The sequence below is a fragment of the Neolamprologus multifasciatus genome, chromosome 15 (genome assembly GCF_963576455.1).
Source record: "Neolamprologus multifasciatus chromosome 15, fNeoMul1.2, whole genome shotgun sequence".
Lineage (NCBI taxonomy): Eukaryota > Metazoa > Chordata > Actinopteri > Cichliformes > Cichlidae > Neolamprologus > Neolamprologus multifasciatus.
In genome coordinates, this window is record NC_140453.1 from 34,127,806 (window position 1) to 34,151,336 (window position 23,531).

The window sequence follows — 23,531 nt, forward strand, 5'->3', positions numbered from 1 at the left end:
CACAACATGTATTTTGGTCAGAAGACATATGCTGATGTTTTCTCCGGGCTGTTAATAAACTCATCGTTTGATTGCACTTTTCTGGGGCCTCCGTGGTTTGTCTCACTGCTCTACATTGATCGATTTCGCGACAGTACACATGTGCACACATGCATACACCAAGGCGTATAACCCAACCATAAATAACCAATCTAAATTTTATACACATAAAATACAGGATAAAATGAGATGAATACCACAGAATGTACATAATGTGCAGTTGCAGTCTGGCAGTGTGAGCAGTGTGACAGTTCAACTGTTTAAGAGGGAGATGGCGAGGGGAAAGAAACTGTTCCTATGTCGGGTGGTCCTGGTCTGCAGGCTTCTGTACCATCTGCCAGAAGGCAGCAGGTAAAGAAAGTCTGTGGCCAGGGTGTGAGGGGTTTGTAATGATTTTCCCCGTTTCCTGGTTCTTGAGAGGTACAAGTCCTGGATGGAGGGCAGGGGGGCGCCGATTATCTTTTCTGCTGCCCGCACAGTCCGCTGCAGTCTGCACCTGTCCTGTTTAGTGGCTGCACCATACCAGACTGTGATGGAGGAGCACAAGACAGACTCAATGACTGCAGTGTAGAACTGGATCAGCAGCTCCTGTGGAAGACTGTATTTCCCCAGTTGTATCAGGAAGTACATCCTCTGCTGGGTGTTTTTGAGGATGGAGGAGATGTTGGTCTCCCACTTCAGGTCCTGGGAGATGGTGGTACCCAAGAACTTGAAGATCGCCACAATTGACACCGGGCTGTCTGATATGGTTAGGGGGAGCAGTGTTGAAGGATGTCTCCTGAAGTCCACTGTCATCTCTACAGTCTTCAGCACAGATGGCAGAAATGTGGAGTTTTACATAAATACCTTAGAGTTAACCCTGACATCAAAACTTCAGTATCTTTGTCTTAAACCCAACAAGGTTTATCAGCCTTAATAAAATGCAGTCCAATTCTTCAATTTCTGCAAAACAAGTAAGTAAAGTTGTGTTTATATAGCACAAATTCAAGACAAAAATCACAAAGTAAAAATAAAAAAAATAAAAATCAACCAAAAGCAAGTTTAAAAAGATGAGTTTTTGTAGCGAATTAGGTTAATCAAAAACACGTCAGTAACACGACTGGGTATAAAAGGAGCATCTTAGAGATGCAGAATTTATCAGAAACAAATATCAGCAGAGGCTCACCAATCTGCAAAAAAGAACAACAACAAATCAGAGGGCAATTTCAGATTAAGAAAGAATATCTCTTTTACAGTGCATGCGTACTGTTGTCAATAAGTCCAGAGAATCTGGAGAAATCTCTGTCCACAAGGGACAAGGCTAATACTTGTGATCTTTGGGCCCTCAGGTGAAATTGCATTAAATGAGAGAGATTACTGTCTGTGAACACAGTTCATAGTGCCATTCAGATACAGGTTAAAGCTCTATAATGCAAAGAAGAAGCTATCAGTTCTATTTGTATGGTGCCAAATCACAACTACGGTTGACTCAGGGTGCTTTATATTGTAAAGTAAAGACCCTACAAAAATACAGAGAAAATCCAACAATTCAATGACCCCCTGTGAGGAGCCACTTGGTGAGAGTGGAAAGGAAAAACACCCTTTTAACAGGAAGAAACCTCCAGCAGAACCACACTCAGACAGAGTCAACCAACCATTGCCATATATGTGTGCACTTACAGTTAAACTGCACATCAGTCCACTGAAGCAGACAAAATCCTCCCACACAAAATGAGCACAATGCAGCACGGTTATCAGATTAGACTGTGGGTGGTTACATCCTCTGCATGCAACACTGATGAGGTTTGAACTAGTTCACTGACTGAATTATTTATGAATGTAAGTGGATGTGAAACTTAAAACATGCTTTGACTGCACTAGGAATAAGTCTCTTCTACATTTGTCATGAGACAGCTGTGTTGCTACCAACACACACTCGTTGGTTAGATAAAAAAGGGTGTGTAAATCCTGTATCTGTGTGAGACAGATTGTGTCAAATGTAATCCATTGGTGAATAGTTCACTTGGCTATCTGAAAAAACACATCCTGTTTTATATCTGTGCTAAACCACACACACACACAAAAAAAACAGCTGGGTGTTGCCCTAGATGGATGGCTTATGTGCTGTGTTGTGTTGAGGTGGCTATGAAAATGAGATTACACAAACTGCTGAGGATCTGAAATCCTACATCAGAGCTGCAGAAACTGCTGTCCTCACTTCACAGACACTTAAAGAATAGTTTTAAAATACTGACTTCTAATAAATCCCCCATATTAAAGAGACACTACCAAGCTATTCTGTTTTGCCTCTGCACTCTCTACCACTCACTGTGACACAGAGCAATCTCTCAGCTTAATTAACTAAGCGTGATCTTCTCCTGCTAACCTACTTATCTCACTTCAGTGAACTGATCATAAGATGAAATCTGCAAGGGACAGAGGGGGATTGGGCAACTTTATTGAAATACTGCAAACATAACACAAACTGGAAACATGGAGTTGGTAGTGGTGCAGTGAGTGATGATGTTTCTAAACGTACTGACAGGTGTGTTTGATGTGCTGGCCAACCAGAAGCTTGAAACATACAAATTCACTAAGGTAACAATGTTTCATAAGCGACATCACTTCACAATACTTTCTGCAAGACAGGATGTGGAAAAAAAGGAAAAATAGTTCGACTCTATGTCAAAGCTGAACAAACCTGCCAAAGCTACTCGGCACTTCCTGTAGATTCATGATGCTTTGACCCCTAAGTCTCTGTTAGAATTGGTGGCAGAGCTGCTCTTGAAAAGAGAAAGCGAGCTAATAGCTGCACTGTTATTTGTTATTTCCCCTTTGTATTTGTCATTCTTCCCCCACAGGTGAAGAAATGACATCGATAGCAGTTCACTGAGCTTTAGGAAAGGCCAGCAATAAGTTTAAATAGTCAACCTGGATCAGTGACAACACCAGAGGTCCTAGGAGAGAATTGCAGGGGTCTTCAAGTCTCAAAGTTTGAAAAATGACCTTATTAAATATCAAGCTGCGATATCTTGTGAATATATTGCAAAAAACTCCCATGATCCCAGGATTTTGTTATCCACCATCAAGTCTGTTATCTCTGCCTTTGCCAGTACCCTTCAGGAAAGTTCAGAGTATTAGGAGTGGCATTCCCACTGCTCTCACATTTTTACTGGTTCTATTCGCTATTCTCTCCTCTTAACATTGTGCCCTCCACTCTTCTGAAAGACATCCCCCATTATTGGTCCAACGCCCTCTCCATGATCAACAGTTTTATGTCTACTGGTATTGTTCAATCTCTCTTCAAGCACCCCCCCCACTGTATAGGAACAACCTGGACCCCACCTTCCCAACAGCCCAATAACAACTACTAACCTTCCTCTAAACCTTTCCACTAACTTCATCCATAGTTATAAAGCATTTCTGAAAACCTTCAGTCAGGTTTCAGGGCCAGCTGCAGCTCAAAGTAATCAGTGACTCTGCTGACTGTGCCATCCTCCTCATCCTCAGTGCTGCATTTGATGCTTCAAGGACATTAAGAACTGGATGGCGTGAGCCTCTTCAGCTGGATGAAGATAAAATAGAAACAGTTCTATCAAAGGGTTTTTTTTATTTACATAATTAAGCCTTAAGATTTCAGAATGACTCACGCTCAGTTCATTTTACACTGGTTCCTGTCAGTCTCTGTCCCCCATCTCAAAATATTACTGCTAGGCCTCTCACATGTGCCCAAAAAAAGAGATCATATTGTATCTGTTTTAGCTTCTCTCCACTGGTTTCCAGTGAGGTTTAAAATTGATTTCAAGGTCCTCCTGTTTGTATACCACTACAGGATGTATGTCTACAGGATAGGGGTGCAACAATACTCGTATCGATATTGAACCATTCGATACAGTGCTTTCGGTTCGGTACACATATGTATCGAACAATACAAAATTTGTAATTTATTTGATCAACTTTTCTTCTGACAATGCTGTCTGTGTTGTGTGTTCAGTGGATCTGCGTTCGACTACTCCGCGTAGGCTGCACTGTTGAGTGCAGATCCACTGAGCCCAAGCTCATTTGCCCAAGCTAGCAAGACAGAAGCTAAGCTCGTTGCAGCATGCCAACTGCCTCAACGCTAGCCGAAATTGAACCTCCCCCACCCTCATTCAAATCTGGCTTTTGGAACTATCTTGGTTTTCATGTGAAGCATGACCCTGATGGTAAGCGCGTCATGGACAAAAGTAAAACAGTATGTCGGATGTGCCACGCAATGCTCAATTACATTGGTGGGAACTAGTGCGTTAGCGCAGTTAGCTTGTTAACGTGTTGACGCCGTCCAGCCCCACGCCAGGGGGCAGTGTTGCCAACTCCTCAGTAAGGAAAATCGCTATTGGCTGTCCAAAAAGTCGCTACAAGTCGCTAAATGACGTCATCACCTAATTTGTATAATTGGTGATGCTAATGTAATTGTAACCTACGCTGTTGGAGAGAGAAATAACATCGTGGAAGAGACATAAAGTGAGTAAAAAACGTACTAAATGCATTTAGAATTTATTTAGAACTACAAATTAAATTTCTTTTAGCAATTATTGTTTTTTAATGTCACAATTCCAACCCTGATCCTTTATCCGGGTTTGGACCGGCAAAAGTGACCCGAAATTGGCACTCTAGTGGAGTTACTTTGTGTGTGTAAGTGTTTTTAAACCCCTTTGATCCACAAAACAGCATAACACTAAAAGAAGAACTGACTGCAGTCAGTGCGGGAGCAGCGGCTTTGCTCATGCGCGGTTCATTTGCAGTTTGGACGCATAGGTGTGAACATCTCCTGCAGCGGGGGGAGGACTATCCTCCGCCTGTGAGCGCTTTAGCACGGGTGATGTGCCCACGGCAGCACCCGCTGCTTGTTGAGAGTAAGAGCAACACGCCCTTTCACATCAAAAAGTCGTCATAAATAAGTCTCCAATAACACCAGAAAAAGTCGCTTTTTAGAAAAAAAAAAGTCGCTAAGGGGTCTGAAAACTCGCTAAATATAGCGACAAAGTCGCTAAGTTGGCAACACCGGCACGGGGCGATCCGCGGTAACTCGTTAACGGAGATTTGCCACGTTATGGCGTTAATGTCATTTTAATGAGATTAACGCTGACAGCACTAGTGGGAACACAACGAATATGACTGCACATTTACGCTGACATCATCCTAGTGCAAAGACAAGTGGAAGCAGACAAAAACAACAAGCACGTATGCTACAAACTTTACCCGAGTCATTTAGACAGCCGTTAGCACATGATTCTCCTTATGGGGACCTGATATGTTTAATATGCTGCTGAGAATATAGCCCAGAAGAAGCGTATAGTATAGCTTTTATTTTGGAAAGAGCCATTTCTCTGTAATAAACTCCCTTTTCCAAAGATGAGTGATTCCTCGATCAGATAGATTTTTTTTATTTATTTTGTTGTTTCAGCAACATTAAATTTAAAAACTGTACTTTTGAGTTAAAATATATATTTATAATTTTAATAAATGACAAATTAAAAAGGCATGAACATTTTTTTGTATTGAAAAAATATCGAATCGTGACACCAAAGTATCGAACCGAACCGTGAATTTTGTGTATCGTTGCACCCCTACTACAGGATGTGGTCCTGTAGACTAAACTAAAGATTACTCACTCACATTTTTGCTCATCCTAGCCTCGGTGCCTTTTTCTGTTTAGCACCTACTAACATGTGCTTTACTTATTTCTTATCTATTCCCTTGATTTGTTTTTCTCTATTTATTCTAATTTTTGTACAACATTTCTTTTTTTTATAGATATTCTTTATAAATAAAATTTAACTCGAGTCATGTTTTACAGTCTCGATACATGCTGGAATTACTGAAAGAGCATCTCAACCTCTGACCTCATTAAAATCGAGAAAAACTCTTAAAGCTGGAGGCAAAAATCAGTTTTTTCAAGTGTGTAATAAGAAACTACAACGAGATTTTATGAATGATTGTGAAGTGTTGATTCCATCTCTAATTTATATATAATGTCTGTGACATCACGAGCCTCATTTTGCTAAAATGCACCTTGTTGTAATGTTACGGACATTAGACACCAACAATAATTATATTTTCAGTTACTGCCAGCTAATAAGGCAGAACATGCTGCATGAGTGAACAGTAAGAGCGACATTTAAGACAGCAGCCATTTCCACTCATGTTTGGCATGCTAAAGATGAGCTGCCGAAGTTCAGACTGAGCGTCAGAACGGGGAAGATGCTGATCTGCTGTGGTTTTCCCACAAAATCAGCTCTAGGGTTTACAGAGGATGGTCCAAATAAAGAGAAAACATCCATTGAGCAGCAGTTCTCTGAGAATGTTTGCTAATGCCAGAGGTCAGGGGAAAATAATTAGACTGCTTCAAGCTGGAAACAGTCACACAGGATGCCACTCCTATGAGTCAATAACAGGAAATTGAGGCTATTGTGCCATTTATAGTTTCTATTTCTGCTGCAAATTGCAGTTGGTAGAGTCACTTTGGTGTGAACAAAACAAAAGCATAGATCCATCCTGCTCTGTATCACCAGTTTAGGTTGGTGGTTTTGGTGTAATGGTGTGAGGCAGACCTTCCTGGCACACATTGGACACCTTAGTCTTAAATGAGCATCGTTTACAACACCAAAGCCTACCCGAGTATCACACAAACTGTGTGATGCTGTTGCATCAACATGGATCAAAATCTGAGGAAAGTTTCCAGCATCTTGTTGAATCTGTGCCATGAAGAATTAAAGCAGTTTTGAAAGCAACAAGTGGACCAATTCGGTACTAGCTAGGTGTAACTAATGAAGTGGCCAGCGAGTGTATAGTTAAAATAGGCAAACATAAATGCACAAACACAGTGAACTCAGGTCTGTTTGGAGTTATTAATTAAAACAGATCATTGCAGTGCAGACAGGGGTGCAGGAGGCTCCTGACATATGGTACAACTGGTGCTTTGTCACAATTGGATTAGCTAAAACTTTCATATTTTCCAGAGAGCAATGAAGTCAAAATGCAAAAACATCAAATGTAGGAAAACATAAAATTCTTTATTTGACTCATTTACAGCAATTAACAGAATTATGTAAAGTACAGAGACAGCACTAAAGCAGCTGCAATACTACTGCAAAATAAATAAACCCACCAAAATAAATACTAACCATACAAGTCAGCAGTTTGTCAGTTTCTACCAACAGATCTTTTTTTTAAGGTCCAACAGAAAAAACAAATCAAGAGACTGAAATCAGATAAGGCATGTTAACCATTCAACAGCATCAACCACAACCGCATCAACGCACAAACAAAAACATGAGGAAACCCCCAAACCAGTTATGTGATAAGAAAAAAAGCCCTTTATGTATTTATTTAAGGTCACTTTAAACTGAATTGAGATTCCAAATGATGCCATAAACTGGGTTAGGAATGTTGAAATGTTTAACTCAGCCAGCTTCTGAACTGGTAATAAAATGTGTGCTGCACAAAAGTGGCTGCTAGATAGTTGATGTTATATTGTAGAAAATAGGAAAGCGGTCTAACACTGATGAAAGCTCTCAAAATTAACTAAGCAAGGAAAAAAAGGTGACCATTTAAAAACAAACATCGTGGTAGGGATGGATTTTTTAGATCAATATTTAACTTTCAGCTTTAATCCAGTCTGTGAAAACACACAAGAGTGACCTTCTACACTTCTGCACTTTGTACCCTGCAGGATTCACACCGAGTGTGTAAACAGGACCATGCATACATTTGGTGATGCGTAAGTTTGGTGAATTGAACACGAGGCAAAAAGTATTCAAAACGTTCAGTAAAACGATGCAACTAAACTAAAATACAAATATGAACAAATATTAGTGACTAAATAATTTCATCTGTGAAACCTCATCCTACAGTTTGCTCATTCTCTTTGATCAAAAGTGCAAAACATATCAAAGAAACCAGCAAACTGTGTTATCAATTATCAGAACGATCTCACTGCCAGTGTCCTTCATACACATATTTTCACCTCGTCTTCAGTTCACATGGAAATGTGAAGACCTTAACAGTTAATCTGATGAATATTACTAAGCCATACTTAAAGAAAAAGAAACTGGATGTGCTTGTTCACCATTAAGTAAATAAACTATGACTTTAACAAAAACAAAGTGAGTTGCGAGAGCTATGTGAAAAATATCCTGAAAAGTGAAGGCCTTTCCTCCTCTTCAAATGCAGATATTTATCCCAGATCACAGATTTAAACTTCCAGGGGAGCTGAAACTCTCAGCCGGGCCTGCTTGCTGCCTTGATGTCCTGTCAGCTCTGAGGTCTTTGCCAGGGGTTAAGACACCACCAGGTTCACCGGGAGAAACCCAGTCAGCTGATCACTTGTGTCAAACCTTCACTCACCGTCCAAGTCCCGCTTAAGCAAAGTTTCCTGGCAGCAAAGAAAACACGACTTAGTCAACCTGCTGCATGGGATAAGCCTCTAACTTGTGAGTCAAACTGTGTTTATCCTTATATATATATATTCTAGGATAAAGTCCACACAAACAAACAAAATAAACTCATTGATGGGACAGCCTGTGTTGGGTCTGTTTCCACAAGCCCCGCTAATTCTAGAGACTTATTCATTATGAAGAAAACAAGACAGTCGATCGATCGATTATTTGCGCAAGGGAGGCCTCGTCTGTGTCCACCACGAAAATGACCTCCAGATCTGACCTCCTGCTGCCTTTTATTGAGAGACAGTTCACACAAAACACGTCAGAACAAAGCCACGCCCAGACAAGGCATTGTATGTATATGTGTGAACTTCTGTATCTAAGTATGAATGTGTGTGTCAGACCTCCTGCTGACCAAAGGGTCGTAAACGCAGGAAGCTTACATCAAAAGAAGCACAAGGATGTGTCTGTGATAAAAGATTACAGCCCCCCACCTAGAACCTCGAGAATCTGGGGGTAAGGACAGTGGAATTTCTTTCATCAGAGTTAAAACAATCAAAATATGGTAAACATAAAAATGACAAACATTTAACAATTCACTCTAACAGCCTGTTTGTTTATATTGTGATTGTGTCAGTTTAAAGTCTAGACAGGAGGAAGAAACTGTAGCTTAACGGATGTATTCTGTATGCCTTTCAAACAGCCCACATTTGCAGTTCCAACTATTTTAAAAGCTGAGATGCAAATTAGAAAATCTGAGGTTGCTGGCTTCAAATCTTAATAGTAAGACGTGCGTGTGTGCGTGTTTTTCCTGAGGAGGAAACACCTGTTGATTGTGTCGCTTCAGAAGCACGAGGCTGGTTTTTTAACTACCAAAAGAGAAAGTTGCTGCACTTACCACAGCTTAATTCAAGGACAACACACACATGAAACATTTAGGAGCAAGGAGCAATATTTAGAAGCACTAGTTTTTTTTTGTCATCAGTCCCAATTTTACCCTCAAAGAAATCCACTCTTCTTCACCAGAACTGCTTACAGTGGCTTGATAAGATTTACTGACTGTAATGAAATAACTCAAGAAGGATCACCAGGTTTTAATCCACATTAACCCAACCCCTGATCTGTGTATCACTACTGAACACGGCTCGAGTCAAAGCAGCAAGCAGAGCCCAGCCAAAAACAAACAAATGCATAAATGTTTAATGGGGGGGGGGCATGTCAGGTGTCAGGACTCCAATAAATGGGATGATCTTAGCCAGCCTCCTTACAGTGAAAACATTGTTCAGGGCTACTAAAGGCTGAGTCAGGGAACTTATGATAACACATTGTGCTGTTTGACAATCCTGTGTCCTCTAATAAAAGCAGCCTGCACATTAGCCACAATATACTCCCTCATCTACTAATTCACTCCTTCGAGCATGCAAAGCAGGCCTCTTTAGAGGTTAATGCAAGCCTAAGCTCTACTTCCTTGCTCTCAGACTGCAGGCTTGCTTGTGGTTCTCAGGGCATTTAAAAGTAGCTTTCAGCCTACCTCTCCTGTGGAACCAGCTCTCTCTTTGATAAAGCACATAGTCAGGGCTGGATTAAGTGACTCTGTTGGAGGTTTCTTCCTGTTAAAAGGGAGTTTTTCCATCCCACTGTCACAAAGTGCTTGCTTATAGGAGGTCATCTGATTTTCGGTCTTCTCTGTAACATTGTAGTCTTGACCTTACAATATAAAGCGCCTTGAGGGGACTGTTGTTGTGATACGAGGCTGTATAGCTAAACTTCATTTGAACTGCTAGATTAGATAGCACCCCTCCGTGAATCACTACCTTATCGTAGTGGAGGGGTTTGTGTGTCCCAGGGATCCCAGGGGCTATGCTGTCCAGGGGCGTTTGCCCCCTGGTAGGGTCTCCCATGGCAAATTGGTCCTGGGGGAGGGACCAGACAAAGAGCGATTCAGAAGTACCCTATGAAAAGACCATCGAGGGAACAGTTCACCCTGCCCGGGATAGGGTTACTGGGTCCCCACCCTGGAGCCAGACCCGGGGAGGGTGCCCGAGGGTGAGCGTCTGGTGGCCGGGTGCGCCGAGTGGCAGTTCAGAGTAACCAGCCTTCTTAGAGTCCCTGGGTGGGGTGCTGGAAGGTGCTCCACCTGGAGACTCTGTTGTCCTACTGGGAGACTTCAATGCTCACGTGGGTAACAACGGTGAGACCTAGAGGGGCGTGATTGGGAGGAACGGTGTTTTGTTATTGGACTTCTGTGCAAATCACAGTTTGGCCATAACAAACACCTTGTTCAAACATAAGAGTGTCCATAAGTGCACGTGGCACCAGGATGCTCTAGGCCGCAGGTCGATAATCGATTTTGTAATTGTATCACCAGACCTGCGACCATATGTTCTGGACACTTAAAGATAGGGAAAGATCAGGGATGTAAAGCACTGGGGGAAATGCTGGTTTTTGTTTGGCGTTTTCTTTAAGGAATAGTCCAATAAATGCAATGAACAGTTTGTTTTTGTGTGCAGGAAAAAATGGGAATGACAAAAACATTTGAAAATACGACTTATATGGCTTAACACACGTGCATGTGGGTCCAGGTTCAGTTTGCAGTTGCATGCTACATGCCCAATAGCTATGGTTTCCCTTTATTGTTTATTATGTAGATTCCTTCTTTGGATGTGTTTTTGCAGGATTATTAAATCACTGGGAGCAGTGAAAAAGAAATTTTAAAACATTTTTGCCTGTGAGGGTTGCATCTTACTGTCCTAAAAAAGATAAAACAGAGCCTGTAAGATAGCCATGAAGTGGAAAAACATGTAAAGCAGTTAGCTGTATCTCTCACATGTGCACACAAGCTTACAATATCTCTTCTCTGCACAAACACAAACTCCTGGTTTTACCTTCAAACTCCTCTCACCTTGACTATACGTGTGTCTGAACCCATCGGTGGCTCTTGAATGACGAGGGGGTCCTGGGATTCCTTCAGGGAGAAGCTCTGCACGGTGAGAGATCTGTAAGGTTGGAATTCTTTCCTCCACCACCACGCAGCCATTCCCACCAGCAGGACACTGAGGAACACTTGGAAACACACACAGGAAATTCATCAGTTTTTTGGAGTTCCAGACATGACATAGAAGCTGAAGTCATGCATGATGTCACTTCTATTACCTCCACTGAGTGGGCAAATGGGTGGCTGCATGAATGGAAAAACACTTGTGGAAAAAGCCCTTTGAATTAACAACGCTTCATAAAAACTTGAAAACATTTACTTATGTGTGGTAAATGAAATGCTTCTTATTTTGCTTTTCTACTTGATCTGGGCATTTTTATAAAACAGGTCTCGTTCACGCAGATTCATATAAGCATTTTTTGCAAAGATATTCATTTGCAAGCTTGACTTCATACATGTAATCAAGCATTAAATTATGACCACACAGGTGATGTGAATAACACTGATTATCTCTTTGTTATGGCACCTGGTAGAGGTGGGATATTTTCAGGGAACAAGTGAACATTTTGTCATGGTGGCCCGGGTCTGCTGTGGTCAGTATCTATCAAAAGTAGGGATGGGTATCGAAAACCGGTTCTTGTTGAGAACCGGTTCCCACTGTTTCAATTCCTTGGAATTGTTTGCCATTTTTGCAAACGATTCCCTTATCGATTCCAGTCGCCCCAAATGACGTCACCACGTTGCGGAGCGTCATTTACCTGGCAGGAAACATGGCGGCTCAAACGCTAAAAAGTTTGGTTATACTTTACGAGAACGGATGACAACAGGGCAACTTGCAATACTTGCAAAGTAGATATTTCATTTAAGGGAGGAAACACTACGAATATGCAAAAGCATTTGCTCACAAAACACGCGATAACCTTAAATGAATGTCGTGTTTTTAATTCCGCTCCGGACTCGTGAACCTCAATCCAGCAGCAGCGGTAACGTTTGCACGTCCTCTCCCGTTAATGCGGCAGGTAAATAACCAACTAACAGTGCATATTATGTTAGCGCGATCTGCCTTATTACAAAATCTGCCATTACTGTGCGTTTAGGTGACCATGATGAGAGAGACAGACAGAGTCTGGCTGGCTCAGATGCTGGCAGTTGTCGCTGCAGTCTACCGGTAGCGTCTCCATTCAGGCCAGGATAGACGAATGTCACCGAGCAGTGACTAAGTTTGTGGTCAAAGGCTTGAACCCATTTGCCACAGCAGATGCCCCGATTTTCGGTAAGTGAATGTGTTTAATTGTAGGCAGGGACATTATTGGATATTCTTGTGTAATTGCTACAGAATAATTTATGTTATACTTTGTTATTGCTACAGAAGAATATTTATTTTACATTTACAATTTTTTTTCCTGGGGACCCTGTGACACCCCATTGAAGAGCCATAGGCTGGATCTCTTAAGATCTCACTGTTGGGTTTGTAAGGCCATGTTATTCCTAAATTTCTATCTTGTTCAAAGAGAAGATATAAAACAAAGATCTAAGCTAATTGACCTTAGTGTTCTCCTTTTTAAAAAAAAAATTAAAAAAACGATAAGAGAATCGATAAAGAATCGAATCGTTAAACAGAATCGAAAATGGAATCGGAATCGTGAAAATCTTATCAATACCCATCCCTAATCAAAAGTGGTCCAAGCAAGGAACAATGGTAAAACCAGTGACAGGGTCATGGGCGGCCAAGCCCCATCAATGCACGTAGGAAGCAAAGGCTTCCCCGTGTCGTCCAAACCAACAGATGAGCTACCGTAGCTCGAATTGTCAAAAAAGTTCATGCTGGTTCTGATAGAAAGGTGTCAGAATACACAGTGCATTAGTTAGGTGCATATGAGGCTGCACAGACACAAACCAGTCACGGTAACCATGCTGACCCCTGTCCACCCTTTCATGGAAACCATATTGACTAATGGCTGTGGCCGCTTTCAGCAGGATAATGCACCCTGCCACAGAGCAAAAAATAAAAAAATCTTTCAGCAATGGTTTGAAGAGCACAACAAACAATTTGAGGTTTTGATTTGGTCTCCAAATTCCACTGATCTCAATCCAATCGAGCATCTCTTGGATTTGCTGGACAAGTCTGATCCATGGAGGTCATACCTCGGAACTTACAGGATAAATACAACAAAACAAAATGACACGACCAAGACAAAAACTGTCGTATTTTGTAAATATAATAATAAATGCCAAATCACTCTGTAATTGTGTAACTTTATTAGCAGTGTCCTCCTGAAATGCACCAACAACATCGAGAGTAGCTCTCTGCCCCTTAATGCTCTCTGGTTGCTATGGTAACGCGTAAATATTTCTTTCAAAATAAGACACACAACTACAACACGGGAAAAGACCCAGGGAAAGAGAGTTAACGATAACAGAAAACAAAACAAACAACACCGAAGCCGGTCAAACACTCCCTGATAACGACTGTGTGATGACTATTCTCCCCATCCCATGCAAGGACACCTGGATTGGCTGGAGGACTGTTTACTTAGCCTGATAGGGCGAAGGACACTGTCTCAGCTGAACTATGGACACGCACACACACACACTTACACTGATAAGCACTAAAGGGAAGGAAACCCTTCCCTTTCCAACGCCTTCGATGCTTGTTACCTCCTGGGAACACAAGGCGGGTCTGGGCCCGCGCTGGCGAGTCGGCGCAGTGGCAGAATGTCTGCTGTGTTGCCTGGGATTAGGGCTGGGTATCGTCACTGATTTTTAGAATCGATTCAATTCCGATTCACAAGGTCCTGAATCGATTTAATTCGATTCGATTCGATTCACTTCGATTTGAATATGGGAAATTTTGACAGTCAGAAATATTATAATTCAGATTAGTACATTTACATATTTTTGTATCTATAAAAAGGAAGCTGACACACGCAAGACTTTATCAAAGGTGTGAGCGTCACAGCAGATGCCTTTGTGTCAAAGTAGCTGAAGATAAAACACAGAAACACATGAAGGTGATTTTTCCTGGTCTGGGATTTTATAAAAATATTCTGCAGTACATCAAAAACGAAAGAAAACCATTAATCAACATATGAACATTACCTCTGAAGTTACAGCGGTTTTATTAGAGACATGGCTAAGCATTTTGCATTTTGCATAATTTTAAAAAATTTAAATTTGTTCAGCATTGAACGGCAGAAATTAGGTTTTCTTTTCGGAAGTATATAAAACAGAAAAAAAAAAAGTCGGCCGATAGCGCTGTAAACAACGGTAGACTTGTGCGTAACAAGCAAGCGAATAATGCAGAAACCCGTACAGAGAGAGAGGGGGGGAGAGAGAGAGAGAGAGAGAGCTGTGCATCGTGGTCGAAGCAAAACAGTAAAAGTAAGAGTGAATACATGACGATGTTTTTGTGAAGCGTAGTTTGGATCCTCTTTTGCTGCTGGTTCGGTCAATATTGTTTGGAGAGACATCAAACTAACAGCTTTAGAATCAGCGCATAAAGGAGGTGAACACAAAGCGCGGACCCGCCGACAGATCAGAATCAGCGGGCTGTCGGCTTTCCGCCCCGACTGTGAGAAATTCGACATCTAACTGATTCTGATCCGCGGGCTGCGCTGTGTGTTTAAGTCTTTGTGCAGAATCCGTGTTCCTGCTCTCATTTACTGTTTTAGCTGTTTGGTGGTTGTTGAAATTTTGTGAGATTTCACCAGAGATTCTGGCATTTCGGGCAAAATAAATTAATATTAAAAAAATCGATTCAGGATTTTAATGAATCGATTTTACGTAATCCAAGCCAGAATCGATTTTAATCGATAAATCGATTATAAAAACCCACCCCTACCTGGGATTATTCCTCATCCCCCTACCCAACCCTGTGGCTTGTTATGTCTTCATAATGTTGTGCTGTGAACATTCATGTGCTTTTTTTGTGCAGAGGAGTTTTTTTTGTTTCCTGTTCTCGTGCTGTCCTACCATGGAAGCACAGCATGAGTAGGGGTCTCTTTTTTTCCTCTTGTACCTTCCCATTGTGTGTACATTTCAGTGTTTTTTTCCGTAACTGCCGATCTCCGACTTGTAACCCCCATGTAATGTCTGTGTTATGTGTGTAAGGTCGGGGGGGGGGGGGGGGGGGGGGTGTGTCTCATTTCACTGCGGGGCAACCTGTATGTGACAAATAAATTCTGAATCTGAATCTGAAATTCTGAATCTGAAACCCTGAAAACCATAAATTTCACACCCGGGCCTCAACTCTCGTGGAAAGATTTGTGCCACTGCTAATGACAGACGACCTTTCATGTGCAGTGTGGATCTGATTTGTTTAAATGTTTTGAGACTTTGACAGATTCTTACCAATCAGAGAAAGGATTCCCAAAAATGTAGGATCCGATAAAGTTGTTGCAGGAACTGAACGGGAGACTGCAGGAATTTCCTCTGTTTTGTTTCTTCCTATTTCTGGAGAAACACAGCTGAACTTTGGACCCTGAGTCAGCAAGTCAATGACACACTTGTGATGGCAAACTGCCCTTGGACGTCCACAAACAGAGGGTCCTTAGAAGAAATCAGCAACAGTTATCAGTCTGGGACCTACAGTGTGAACAAGTCCCTTTTTGATTGGGTATACCTTTTGGTTGGAGAACAGGCTGTATGATGAGCACACCACCTGGCGAGGTGACGTTAGACAGAAGTGCTTGGAGGTCTCTGCCGTTGTGTTTGTTTGCTCGGCAAATGGACCGCGTAACTTTGTCACTCCAATATACAAATCCCTGAAACCCAGTGAGGGAAAGCTTTAGCAGCACACAGCAGAAATCGGGCTTTGCATGCAAGAAGAAAGCTCCATATCTCATCATGAAGTGATTTTCTTGTATACAGTATATCCAGGAAGTATTCACACTTCAATTCAGCAAGTGGTGCAGGCCAGATATTCTCTTTCGTTTTAAGCTGCAGCTGCAGCTGAACTCTTTAATTCAGCTGTGATGAAATTATAAAAGGGGACTGATCAAGCACCAGTGAAATGTGCAAGCAGCATGTCTTCGCAGTGATAGCCAATGGCACAAGTAATAGATCTTTTAGTAGAAATTTAGGCACTTTTGTCGCATGCGTGTTGTGTTAGGGGTATTGTGTGTTGGGTTTTAAGGTGAAAAATGAATTGAATGCACTTTGAATAAGCCCGCAAAATAACAAAAAGTGGAAGAAATGAAGCACTTTAAATCCTTTCTGGATGCACTGCATTTAGTTTCCTTGCATTTAGCTGCCTTCAGTATTAAAATGCATTTGTTGTTGCCCCCCGGGTCTGACACAGGATGTCAGCCAGCACAGACCATAATGTAATTCTTGTACCTCGAACACAGACAGTCCAAACGCTCGGTCCAGATAGCCGTTAGACTCCACCACCGTTTTACGCTGACGACCGTCTAGATTTACTCTTGAGATTCTTCTCATTCCCTCATCAAACCAGTACAGCAGCTGCCGAGGCATATCTAAGGGAACGTGCGACATGAATATCAGCACTAAGTGACTCAACATAAATATATTCAAATGCTCCAAACTGAAGGTCTGACTTCTGCCTGAAGTACAGAAAAATGAACTCATGTTGTTCCTGATTTAAGGACGAAGATGTTTTTCCTCTCCTCTGACCTCTCTAAATAATGCCAGTTTGACAGCAATTAATTTGAATGTCAGAACATACCTAGAGAGAGGGCTACAGGCTGGCGTATTGAGGAAGTGACCAGAGCTTTTCTGTCGCAGCCGTCCAAACCAGCACTTTCAATCTTTGGGGAGACACCACAATCCGCCCAGAAAAGCAGCCTGAGAAAATAAAAGCACCCATGTTTTGATCTTCTGTAGCTTTGATTTTTAAGACTTATTTTACCTTTTGGTGATGTCTTTTTTTAATTCAGGAGACAAGCTATTTGCCAACAAATAACACTTCAATAAAGATGAAACAAGCAAAAAGAAATAAGCCAAACTAAAGGAAGTGGTTGGACCTACTAGCATAAAGCAAGGAAGAGGATGTATTATTTGAATAATTCAAAGCCTTCAAGCATGACATGGACACAGTCATGCTTAAACACGGATGATCTGATATCGTCGTGTTGGTGTTGTTCCCGGATCATCATGAAAATGTTGCTCCAGGTTCAACATCGCAAGTGACCAATCACATTATTGTGACGTTATTCTTTTGCGCACCAACCCATTCGTGCATTTATGAAATTCCAATGTTGCAAGGACAATATCAATTCTGCTTAGCGTTTATTAAAGGGTTAGGGTTAGGGTCAGGGTTAGGGTCCGTTGATCGGCAGACAAAGGCGGTTTCTCGCAGCTTAAGTACAGTTTTTTGTTTTACGCCGGTTTTTCCCGAAGTCGCGAAAGTATGACATCACAACATTCTGATTGGTCACTTGCAATGTTGATCCTGGAACAACCTTTAGTATGATGATCTGGGAACAACACCAACACGAGGATATCAGATCGTGCCTTAAACACCATGTAAACTGTATTAATGTAGGGTTTTGTAATGTGCTGCCCTTCCCTGGACAAGTAAACGTGTAAATGTTTAACCAGCTCCAGTGTGACGTGCTGGCTTTTAGCTTCTTTCAACAGCCCCTTATCACAGGTGAAGCATTTTTTTTCCTTATCTTGTGCTGTTAACCATTAAAAGGAAATGCAAAATCCCAGAGCCTCGTACCCTCGGAGAGGATCCACGGCCACTGCGGAGGGCTTGTCGAGCCCTGCGATGAGCCGGCGATGAGCTGAACCATCCAGAAAGGCCACGCTAACCCACCCCATCTCTATACTGGTCCAGTAGAGAAGTTGGTGGATCCAATCCACTGCCATGCTGGTTACCGAATCTTGAACTTTCAGCACCAACACAGCTTCCTGTGGCTTTCTATCCAAGGAGATCCTAAAAAAACAAAAAAAACAATGCAAGAGTAAAAATAAGAAGCCCAGACAATACATTAAAAAAAACCCAAAAAAACCCCCACCACAACAACAACCACAACCACAACAATGACAGTGTTTATTGAAATTTCAGCTCTAACAAATCCAATCAGACTCCATCCATGCCACTGGCTCCATCCCACAACAGGCTAATTCATCAAAACTTGGCCTAAGCATTATTTTAGCCACATTAGCAACAGTAATGTTAGTGTTAGTACCGTCTCAGACTGATACATCACCACAGTCACCCCCACCACAGAACAATTCATGACCAACATTTCCTTCCCCTCCACTATCAGGCTGATGTTTCCAGTTCTGTCTCAGTGAAATATTTTAGCAGTTACTCAAAACACTTTTTTTTATTATTATTATTATCTTATATTATATATACACATTTTATTTATTCAAGTCAAATTTTTTATTTTACTTTTTAATTCACTACTAGAAGCCAGTACTTGTGCACTTTAACAGCCTTAGTTGTACTTTCTATATAGGAGCAACTGGCATAATTTAGCATTCAAAGATTCTGTGTTGTGATTTTGGAGTCACATAATGAAGAAAAAAAAAACAAGAACAAAAAATATAGACAAATAAACAAATATTCACAATATGGAAACACACACACATAAAAAATACTATTTTATACTATTAAAAAGTGGTATTGTAAAGTGCAGTGGCCTTGTGCATGTCTTCAGGTGTGTGTGCAGGGGGTGTTAGATTTCAGAGCTATAGGAAAGAAACTGTCCCTATACCTCCTGGGAGACAGAGGGGCAGTTTATTACCCAGGGGGGTGGAGACCGTGTAATAAATTCCCTTTCAGTCGCTTCACTCGGTACAACACATAAGTATGGGATATCATGCCCTCGCGTGTCCTGGCTGAAGAGACCTTTATTCCCGCCTTTAAGGCAGATGACGTGTGATGACACACGCACGGCCCCACCTACACTTATAGCCGCTGTCATCACAGTTGTGGAGTAAGGGAAATATTTTACTGCTACTCATACTTATTATTACCATTGCATTAATTAGCTTTGCATTAAGACATAATCAAATTAATCATCATTTCATTAAAGCATTTGTTGAAGCTGTTGGCATTACATTGACATTTTTATTACAGGTGCAGCTATAACCATTTTATACACATTGCATTTTGTGCTTATTAAAGAGTTGAAGCTCAGTCAACTAAAGGATATAAGCTTTGTTTGGCGCAATGTCCAGACAATCTATTATGTAAGTGACTTGGTGCTATAAAAGGTTAAAACTGCATACACGCCTACAAAACACATAATCCATATAATCTAGAAACAGGCTTGAGTGAAGGCCTGAATGTATTCAGCTTCTTGTTGCATTTGAGTTTGCCTAGTAACAGGTGACAGAAGATGGGCCAAAGAAGAGGACAAGTCCCTGGGGACCTTCAGGGTCTGAATTCATCGCCATATTTGAAAGAAGATGCTAGAGAGGGGAACTTCGGTGTCTGCATTTATCTCTTAAAATTGATCATTGTCTGTAAAAGATGCAAATTATGTTCTTGTAAAACGCAAGAAGGGGCATTAACCCTGATGTTATAAAAGCAATCTGAAGTGTATTTTTGGGCGGAGATCTACATCTGATGTTTTGCAGTGTACATCTTCCCACGCGTGTGTTCAATAAACTCATCTGTTTGACTGCATCCTTCTGGGCCTTTGGTATTTTGTTTTGGTTCTCAACATCGCGAATCAGGACACAGTCATCCCTCAGTTCTTACGCTCTTCACCTCGCTGAGAACACCTCTGCTGAGTTGGACTAGCTAGCTGCTGCTAGTTAGCTCCGTTGTCTGCTGACTTGAACTTAGCTTAACTGCCCCTGTTGGTGTTAGCCTCCACTGCGCAGTTGGTGCGTAGGCTGCCCGCAGAGCACTAATTTCGAGTTTTAACTGTGCAGCGTTTTGCTTTGCGTTTTAAAATGGACTCCAAACTGAAGCGAGCAAAGCGGAAATCTTCTGTTCTCCCGTCCTCCTCTTTGCATGATAGCGACCAGCACGATGCCTGCTCTGTCTGCCTGCGGATCGTCCACACTAGGAGAGCGTTGACGGAGCCCGAAGCCTGTGCGTTTTGCCACCAGCTCTGGCGCTCGACCCTGGAAAGATGGGTGATGTTTGTGGAAAAAGTGCTGGGACGCTCGGCTGTCGCACAGCATGACCCTCTCCTTTCTGAGTCTGGAGCCCCGGCTTCGTCCAAGTCCGAAGACGAGGATGATCCGGTCGATGTCCTCCCTAATTAACTGGGCTGACAACATGGAATATGTTGACGGGTTAGCCAGTGACGAGCTGGAACCATGCAGGAGCGCTGACGGGCTTCAGCCTGGGTTGAAGCCCGCCAGCGCTCCCCAGGAAGACGATGACGTGCTGGACATCGGCCTGGACATCCATGGTGTGTTGGAGGATGAGCAAGAGAGCTCATTGTCGGCCCAATGTGCCGCCACTGCTGCGCCGGTCAGCCACGATGACACCTTTCTTTTCTCCCTGTTTCGCCGTGCTGCTGAGAAGCTGCAGGTGGACTGGTCCTCTCCTCCGCCAGCTCAGAAGCCATCGTGGTTCGCTAGTTTTTTCCTCCTACCAGAGCCCGCATCGGCCAAAAAGTGGCTTCCCATGTTCCCAGACCTTGTCTGCGAGCTAACGGCATCATGGGACAAACCTCTGTCTAGCCGCATCACTGTGCCCGGCTATGGAAAGTACATGGAGTTGGACGGCGCAGAGGAAGCTGGCTTAGTTAACGCAGTCTCTGGCTGCTTATCTGGCCCCATCCCATAACGATGGTGTTGGCGGCCCTGCAACTCTGCCGTCCAAACTAGAGATGGACCGATCCGATATTACGTATCGGTATCGGTCCGATACTGACCCAAATTACTGGATCGGATATCGGTGAGAAATAAAAAATGTAATCCGATCCATTAAATATCAAAAAAGCACCTCACAAAACTTGCTACAAGGCGTAACTCGGCTCATAACCGTAGCACGTAGCAGCAGTATGCATCACGTGATAGAGCAGCTGTGTGTATTTGTAGCCTTGCTAGCAAACCAGCATTTCATCTCCGAGGAAGTTATCCCAGAGAGAAGTAAAGCAAGTGTGTAAGTTCATCTCTGAATGTTTGTAAAGCGTTCCCACGTTAAGCTTAACAACCGAGATATGGAGCGACTGCCTCTCTCTCTCCCTCTCCTGCTGCTGCTTCAATCGTGAAACTGCTTAATGATCAGCTGATCGGCTTTTCTGTCGCGAGTCCGTCTCTCTTGTTTGTTTTTGGCCCACTTCTCACCAGAAAGAGGAAACCAGCGGCTGAACAACAGCAGCACGTTTAAGCTTGATAAGCTGTTGTTAGAATTTATTTAATATTACTTTCTACACCAGGATCCTTTTCTAGCAGCTGACCGCTGGTAACTGTGCAGGGGCGGATCTAGCAAAGTGTAGCCAGGGGGGGCCGATAGGGCATGAACAGGCAAAAGGGGGCACAAAGACATACTTTTCTTTCTTATTCTCATTTAAAATGTCTAGCTTTTAATAAATAATTATCTGACTCTTACACCCAAAGTTTTAATCTGATGTAAAATATATAGAAGTCCATTACTGTATATAGTAACTGTTAAGTCTAATATAGTAAGCTATACTACTTTTTCCTTCGGGAAGATACCATCCGTGCAGTCTGCAATTCTGTTGAAGAAAGATGTTGAATCTATTTAATTATTCTTGAAAAATAATTTATTTTTGTGCATTTTCCCCCCTGCATCAAATTAATTTTGATTACATCGATTAAGCATCATGAGGTGGAGGGTGGTTCCCTTTTTCTTTTTTTGCTGGGAGTTTGCAACCCTATTAGTATAGTACTCATACCAGAATAGGGAGGATGGAGCAGGTTTAAGTTTATTAGATTGATCAGTATTGCTGAACTATGAAATATTTTGGGCGCAGTGTATTTTTTTACATACAGGTTTAACAGAATAGCTTTAGTGTTGTTATTTATTTAAACTTGAGTATAAACTTATACAAAATGCAGCAAGATATTAAAAAATTTTATTGATTAAAAAACACTATATCGGATTCGTATCGGTATCGGCAGATATCCAAATTTATGATATCGGTATCGGTATCGGACATAAAAAAGTGGTATCGTGCCATCTCTAGTCCAAACACTGCAGATTCTCGGCTTTGCAGCTGGAGAAGATTTATCAGGCTCAGGCCGGCACTGCTTGCGCAATGAGCTCCGTCACCATGCTCCAGACGTACCAGGCTATGTGCCTGGTGGAGCTCAAATCGCTGGTTCTTGATGACAGCCCGCTGGTACCTCTTCCTAATGAGGTCAGAGTCGCCACAGATTACATCCTCTGTGTGTCCCGCTGTACAGCGCTCTCCCTGGGCAAAGGAATGGCTTTGACAGTAGTGGCGCAGCAGTGGCTGACCCTCTCAGACGTCCCGGATAGAGACAGGGCTGTATATTTGGACGCACCAGTGTCTGCGGCTGGGTTATTCAGACATTCACTTGAAGCCATTCAGGTTAGATTCGATCTGAGGAAGAAGCAGACAGAAGCTCTGCACGACATCATCCCCAGACGTCAGGCAAAGCCCAAGCCCGCAGCTAGCTCTAACAGGCCCGCCGCTCTTCTGCCAACTGGCAAAAGACCAGCGCTCACTGCTGCAGTGCGTGTGCCACTAGCGAAAGCACATCCTACAGCCTGAGCTCCACACCAGTCGGCCTGGAGCAAAGGCCCACCCGACGCCCAGGAGAAAGAAGCCTCAGCCCTCCTAGCTGTGGTTCTGAGTGGAAAAGGGGGCCAGCAGCAGGGAGACGCTGCTTTTACCCCTCTGTTGCCGCCCAAGAGGTGCCGCTTAAGTTCTGTTTAGGTTGTCAGCTCCAGAGGGCGCTGCACATTCTTAACACTGTCTCCCAATCACAAAACCCCTGCACACAAAATGCCTCAGGTTGTAACTCCCCGTTCAGGTGTGTTAAATGTTCAGGTGACCACATCACGTGTTACCGTTGTTTTTCATTGTTGTGCCCCAGGAAAGGTGCCTCCAAAAAAATGTATGAATGTACATCTTTCCATGTTACAATCAATAACACTCAGACAGGTCTTGAATGAAGTCGGCCCGGAAGATTGGTTTGCAACAATCAATCTAACAGATGCTTATGTTCATGTGGCTATAAACCTGAAATGCAGGCAGTTCCTGATTTGCATTCGAGGTCTT

At 42.5% G+C, this 23,531-nt stretch overlaps 1 protein-coding gene and 1 long non-coding RNA gene across 4 annotated transcripts in view; one reads left to right on the forward strand and one right to left on the reverse strand.

The window, feature by feature from the left end:
- Positions 1-5,893: 5,893 nt before the first annotated feature.
- The window catches only part of LOC146502503 (low-density lipoprotein receptor-related protein 8-like), a 36,030-nt gene continuing 18,392 nt past the window's right edge, over positions 5,894-23,531 (reverse strand). The window contains exons 7-14 of one of the 3 annotated variants that reach the window (XM_085132733.1): positions 18,062-18,277; positions 17,063-17,181; positions 16,714-16,853; positions 15,998-16,139; positions 15,727-15,924; positions 11,344-11,504; positions 10,256-10,354; positions 5,894-8,434 (exon numbers count right to left, since the gene is read on the reverse strand). In XM_085132733.1, the coding sequence (XP_084988859.1) occupies positions 8,399-8,434; positions 10,256-10,354; positions 11,344-11,504; positions 15,727-15,924; positions 15,998-16,139; positions 16,714-16,853; positions 17,063-17,181; positions 18,062-18,277 (1,111 nt within the window). In that variant the 3' untranslated portion in view covers positions 5,894-8,398. The other 2 variants (XM_085132734.1, XM_085132735.1) reach the window with 2 other exon arrangements.
- LOC146502504 (uncharacterized) lies at positions 11,499-13,812 on the forward strand. Its single transcript, XR_014869330.1, has 2 exons — positions 11,499-11,996; positions 13,064-13,812. It is a non-coding gene; the product is annotated as an uncharacterized LOC146502504 (long non-coding RNA).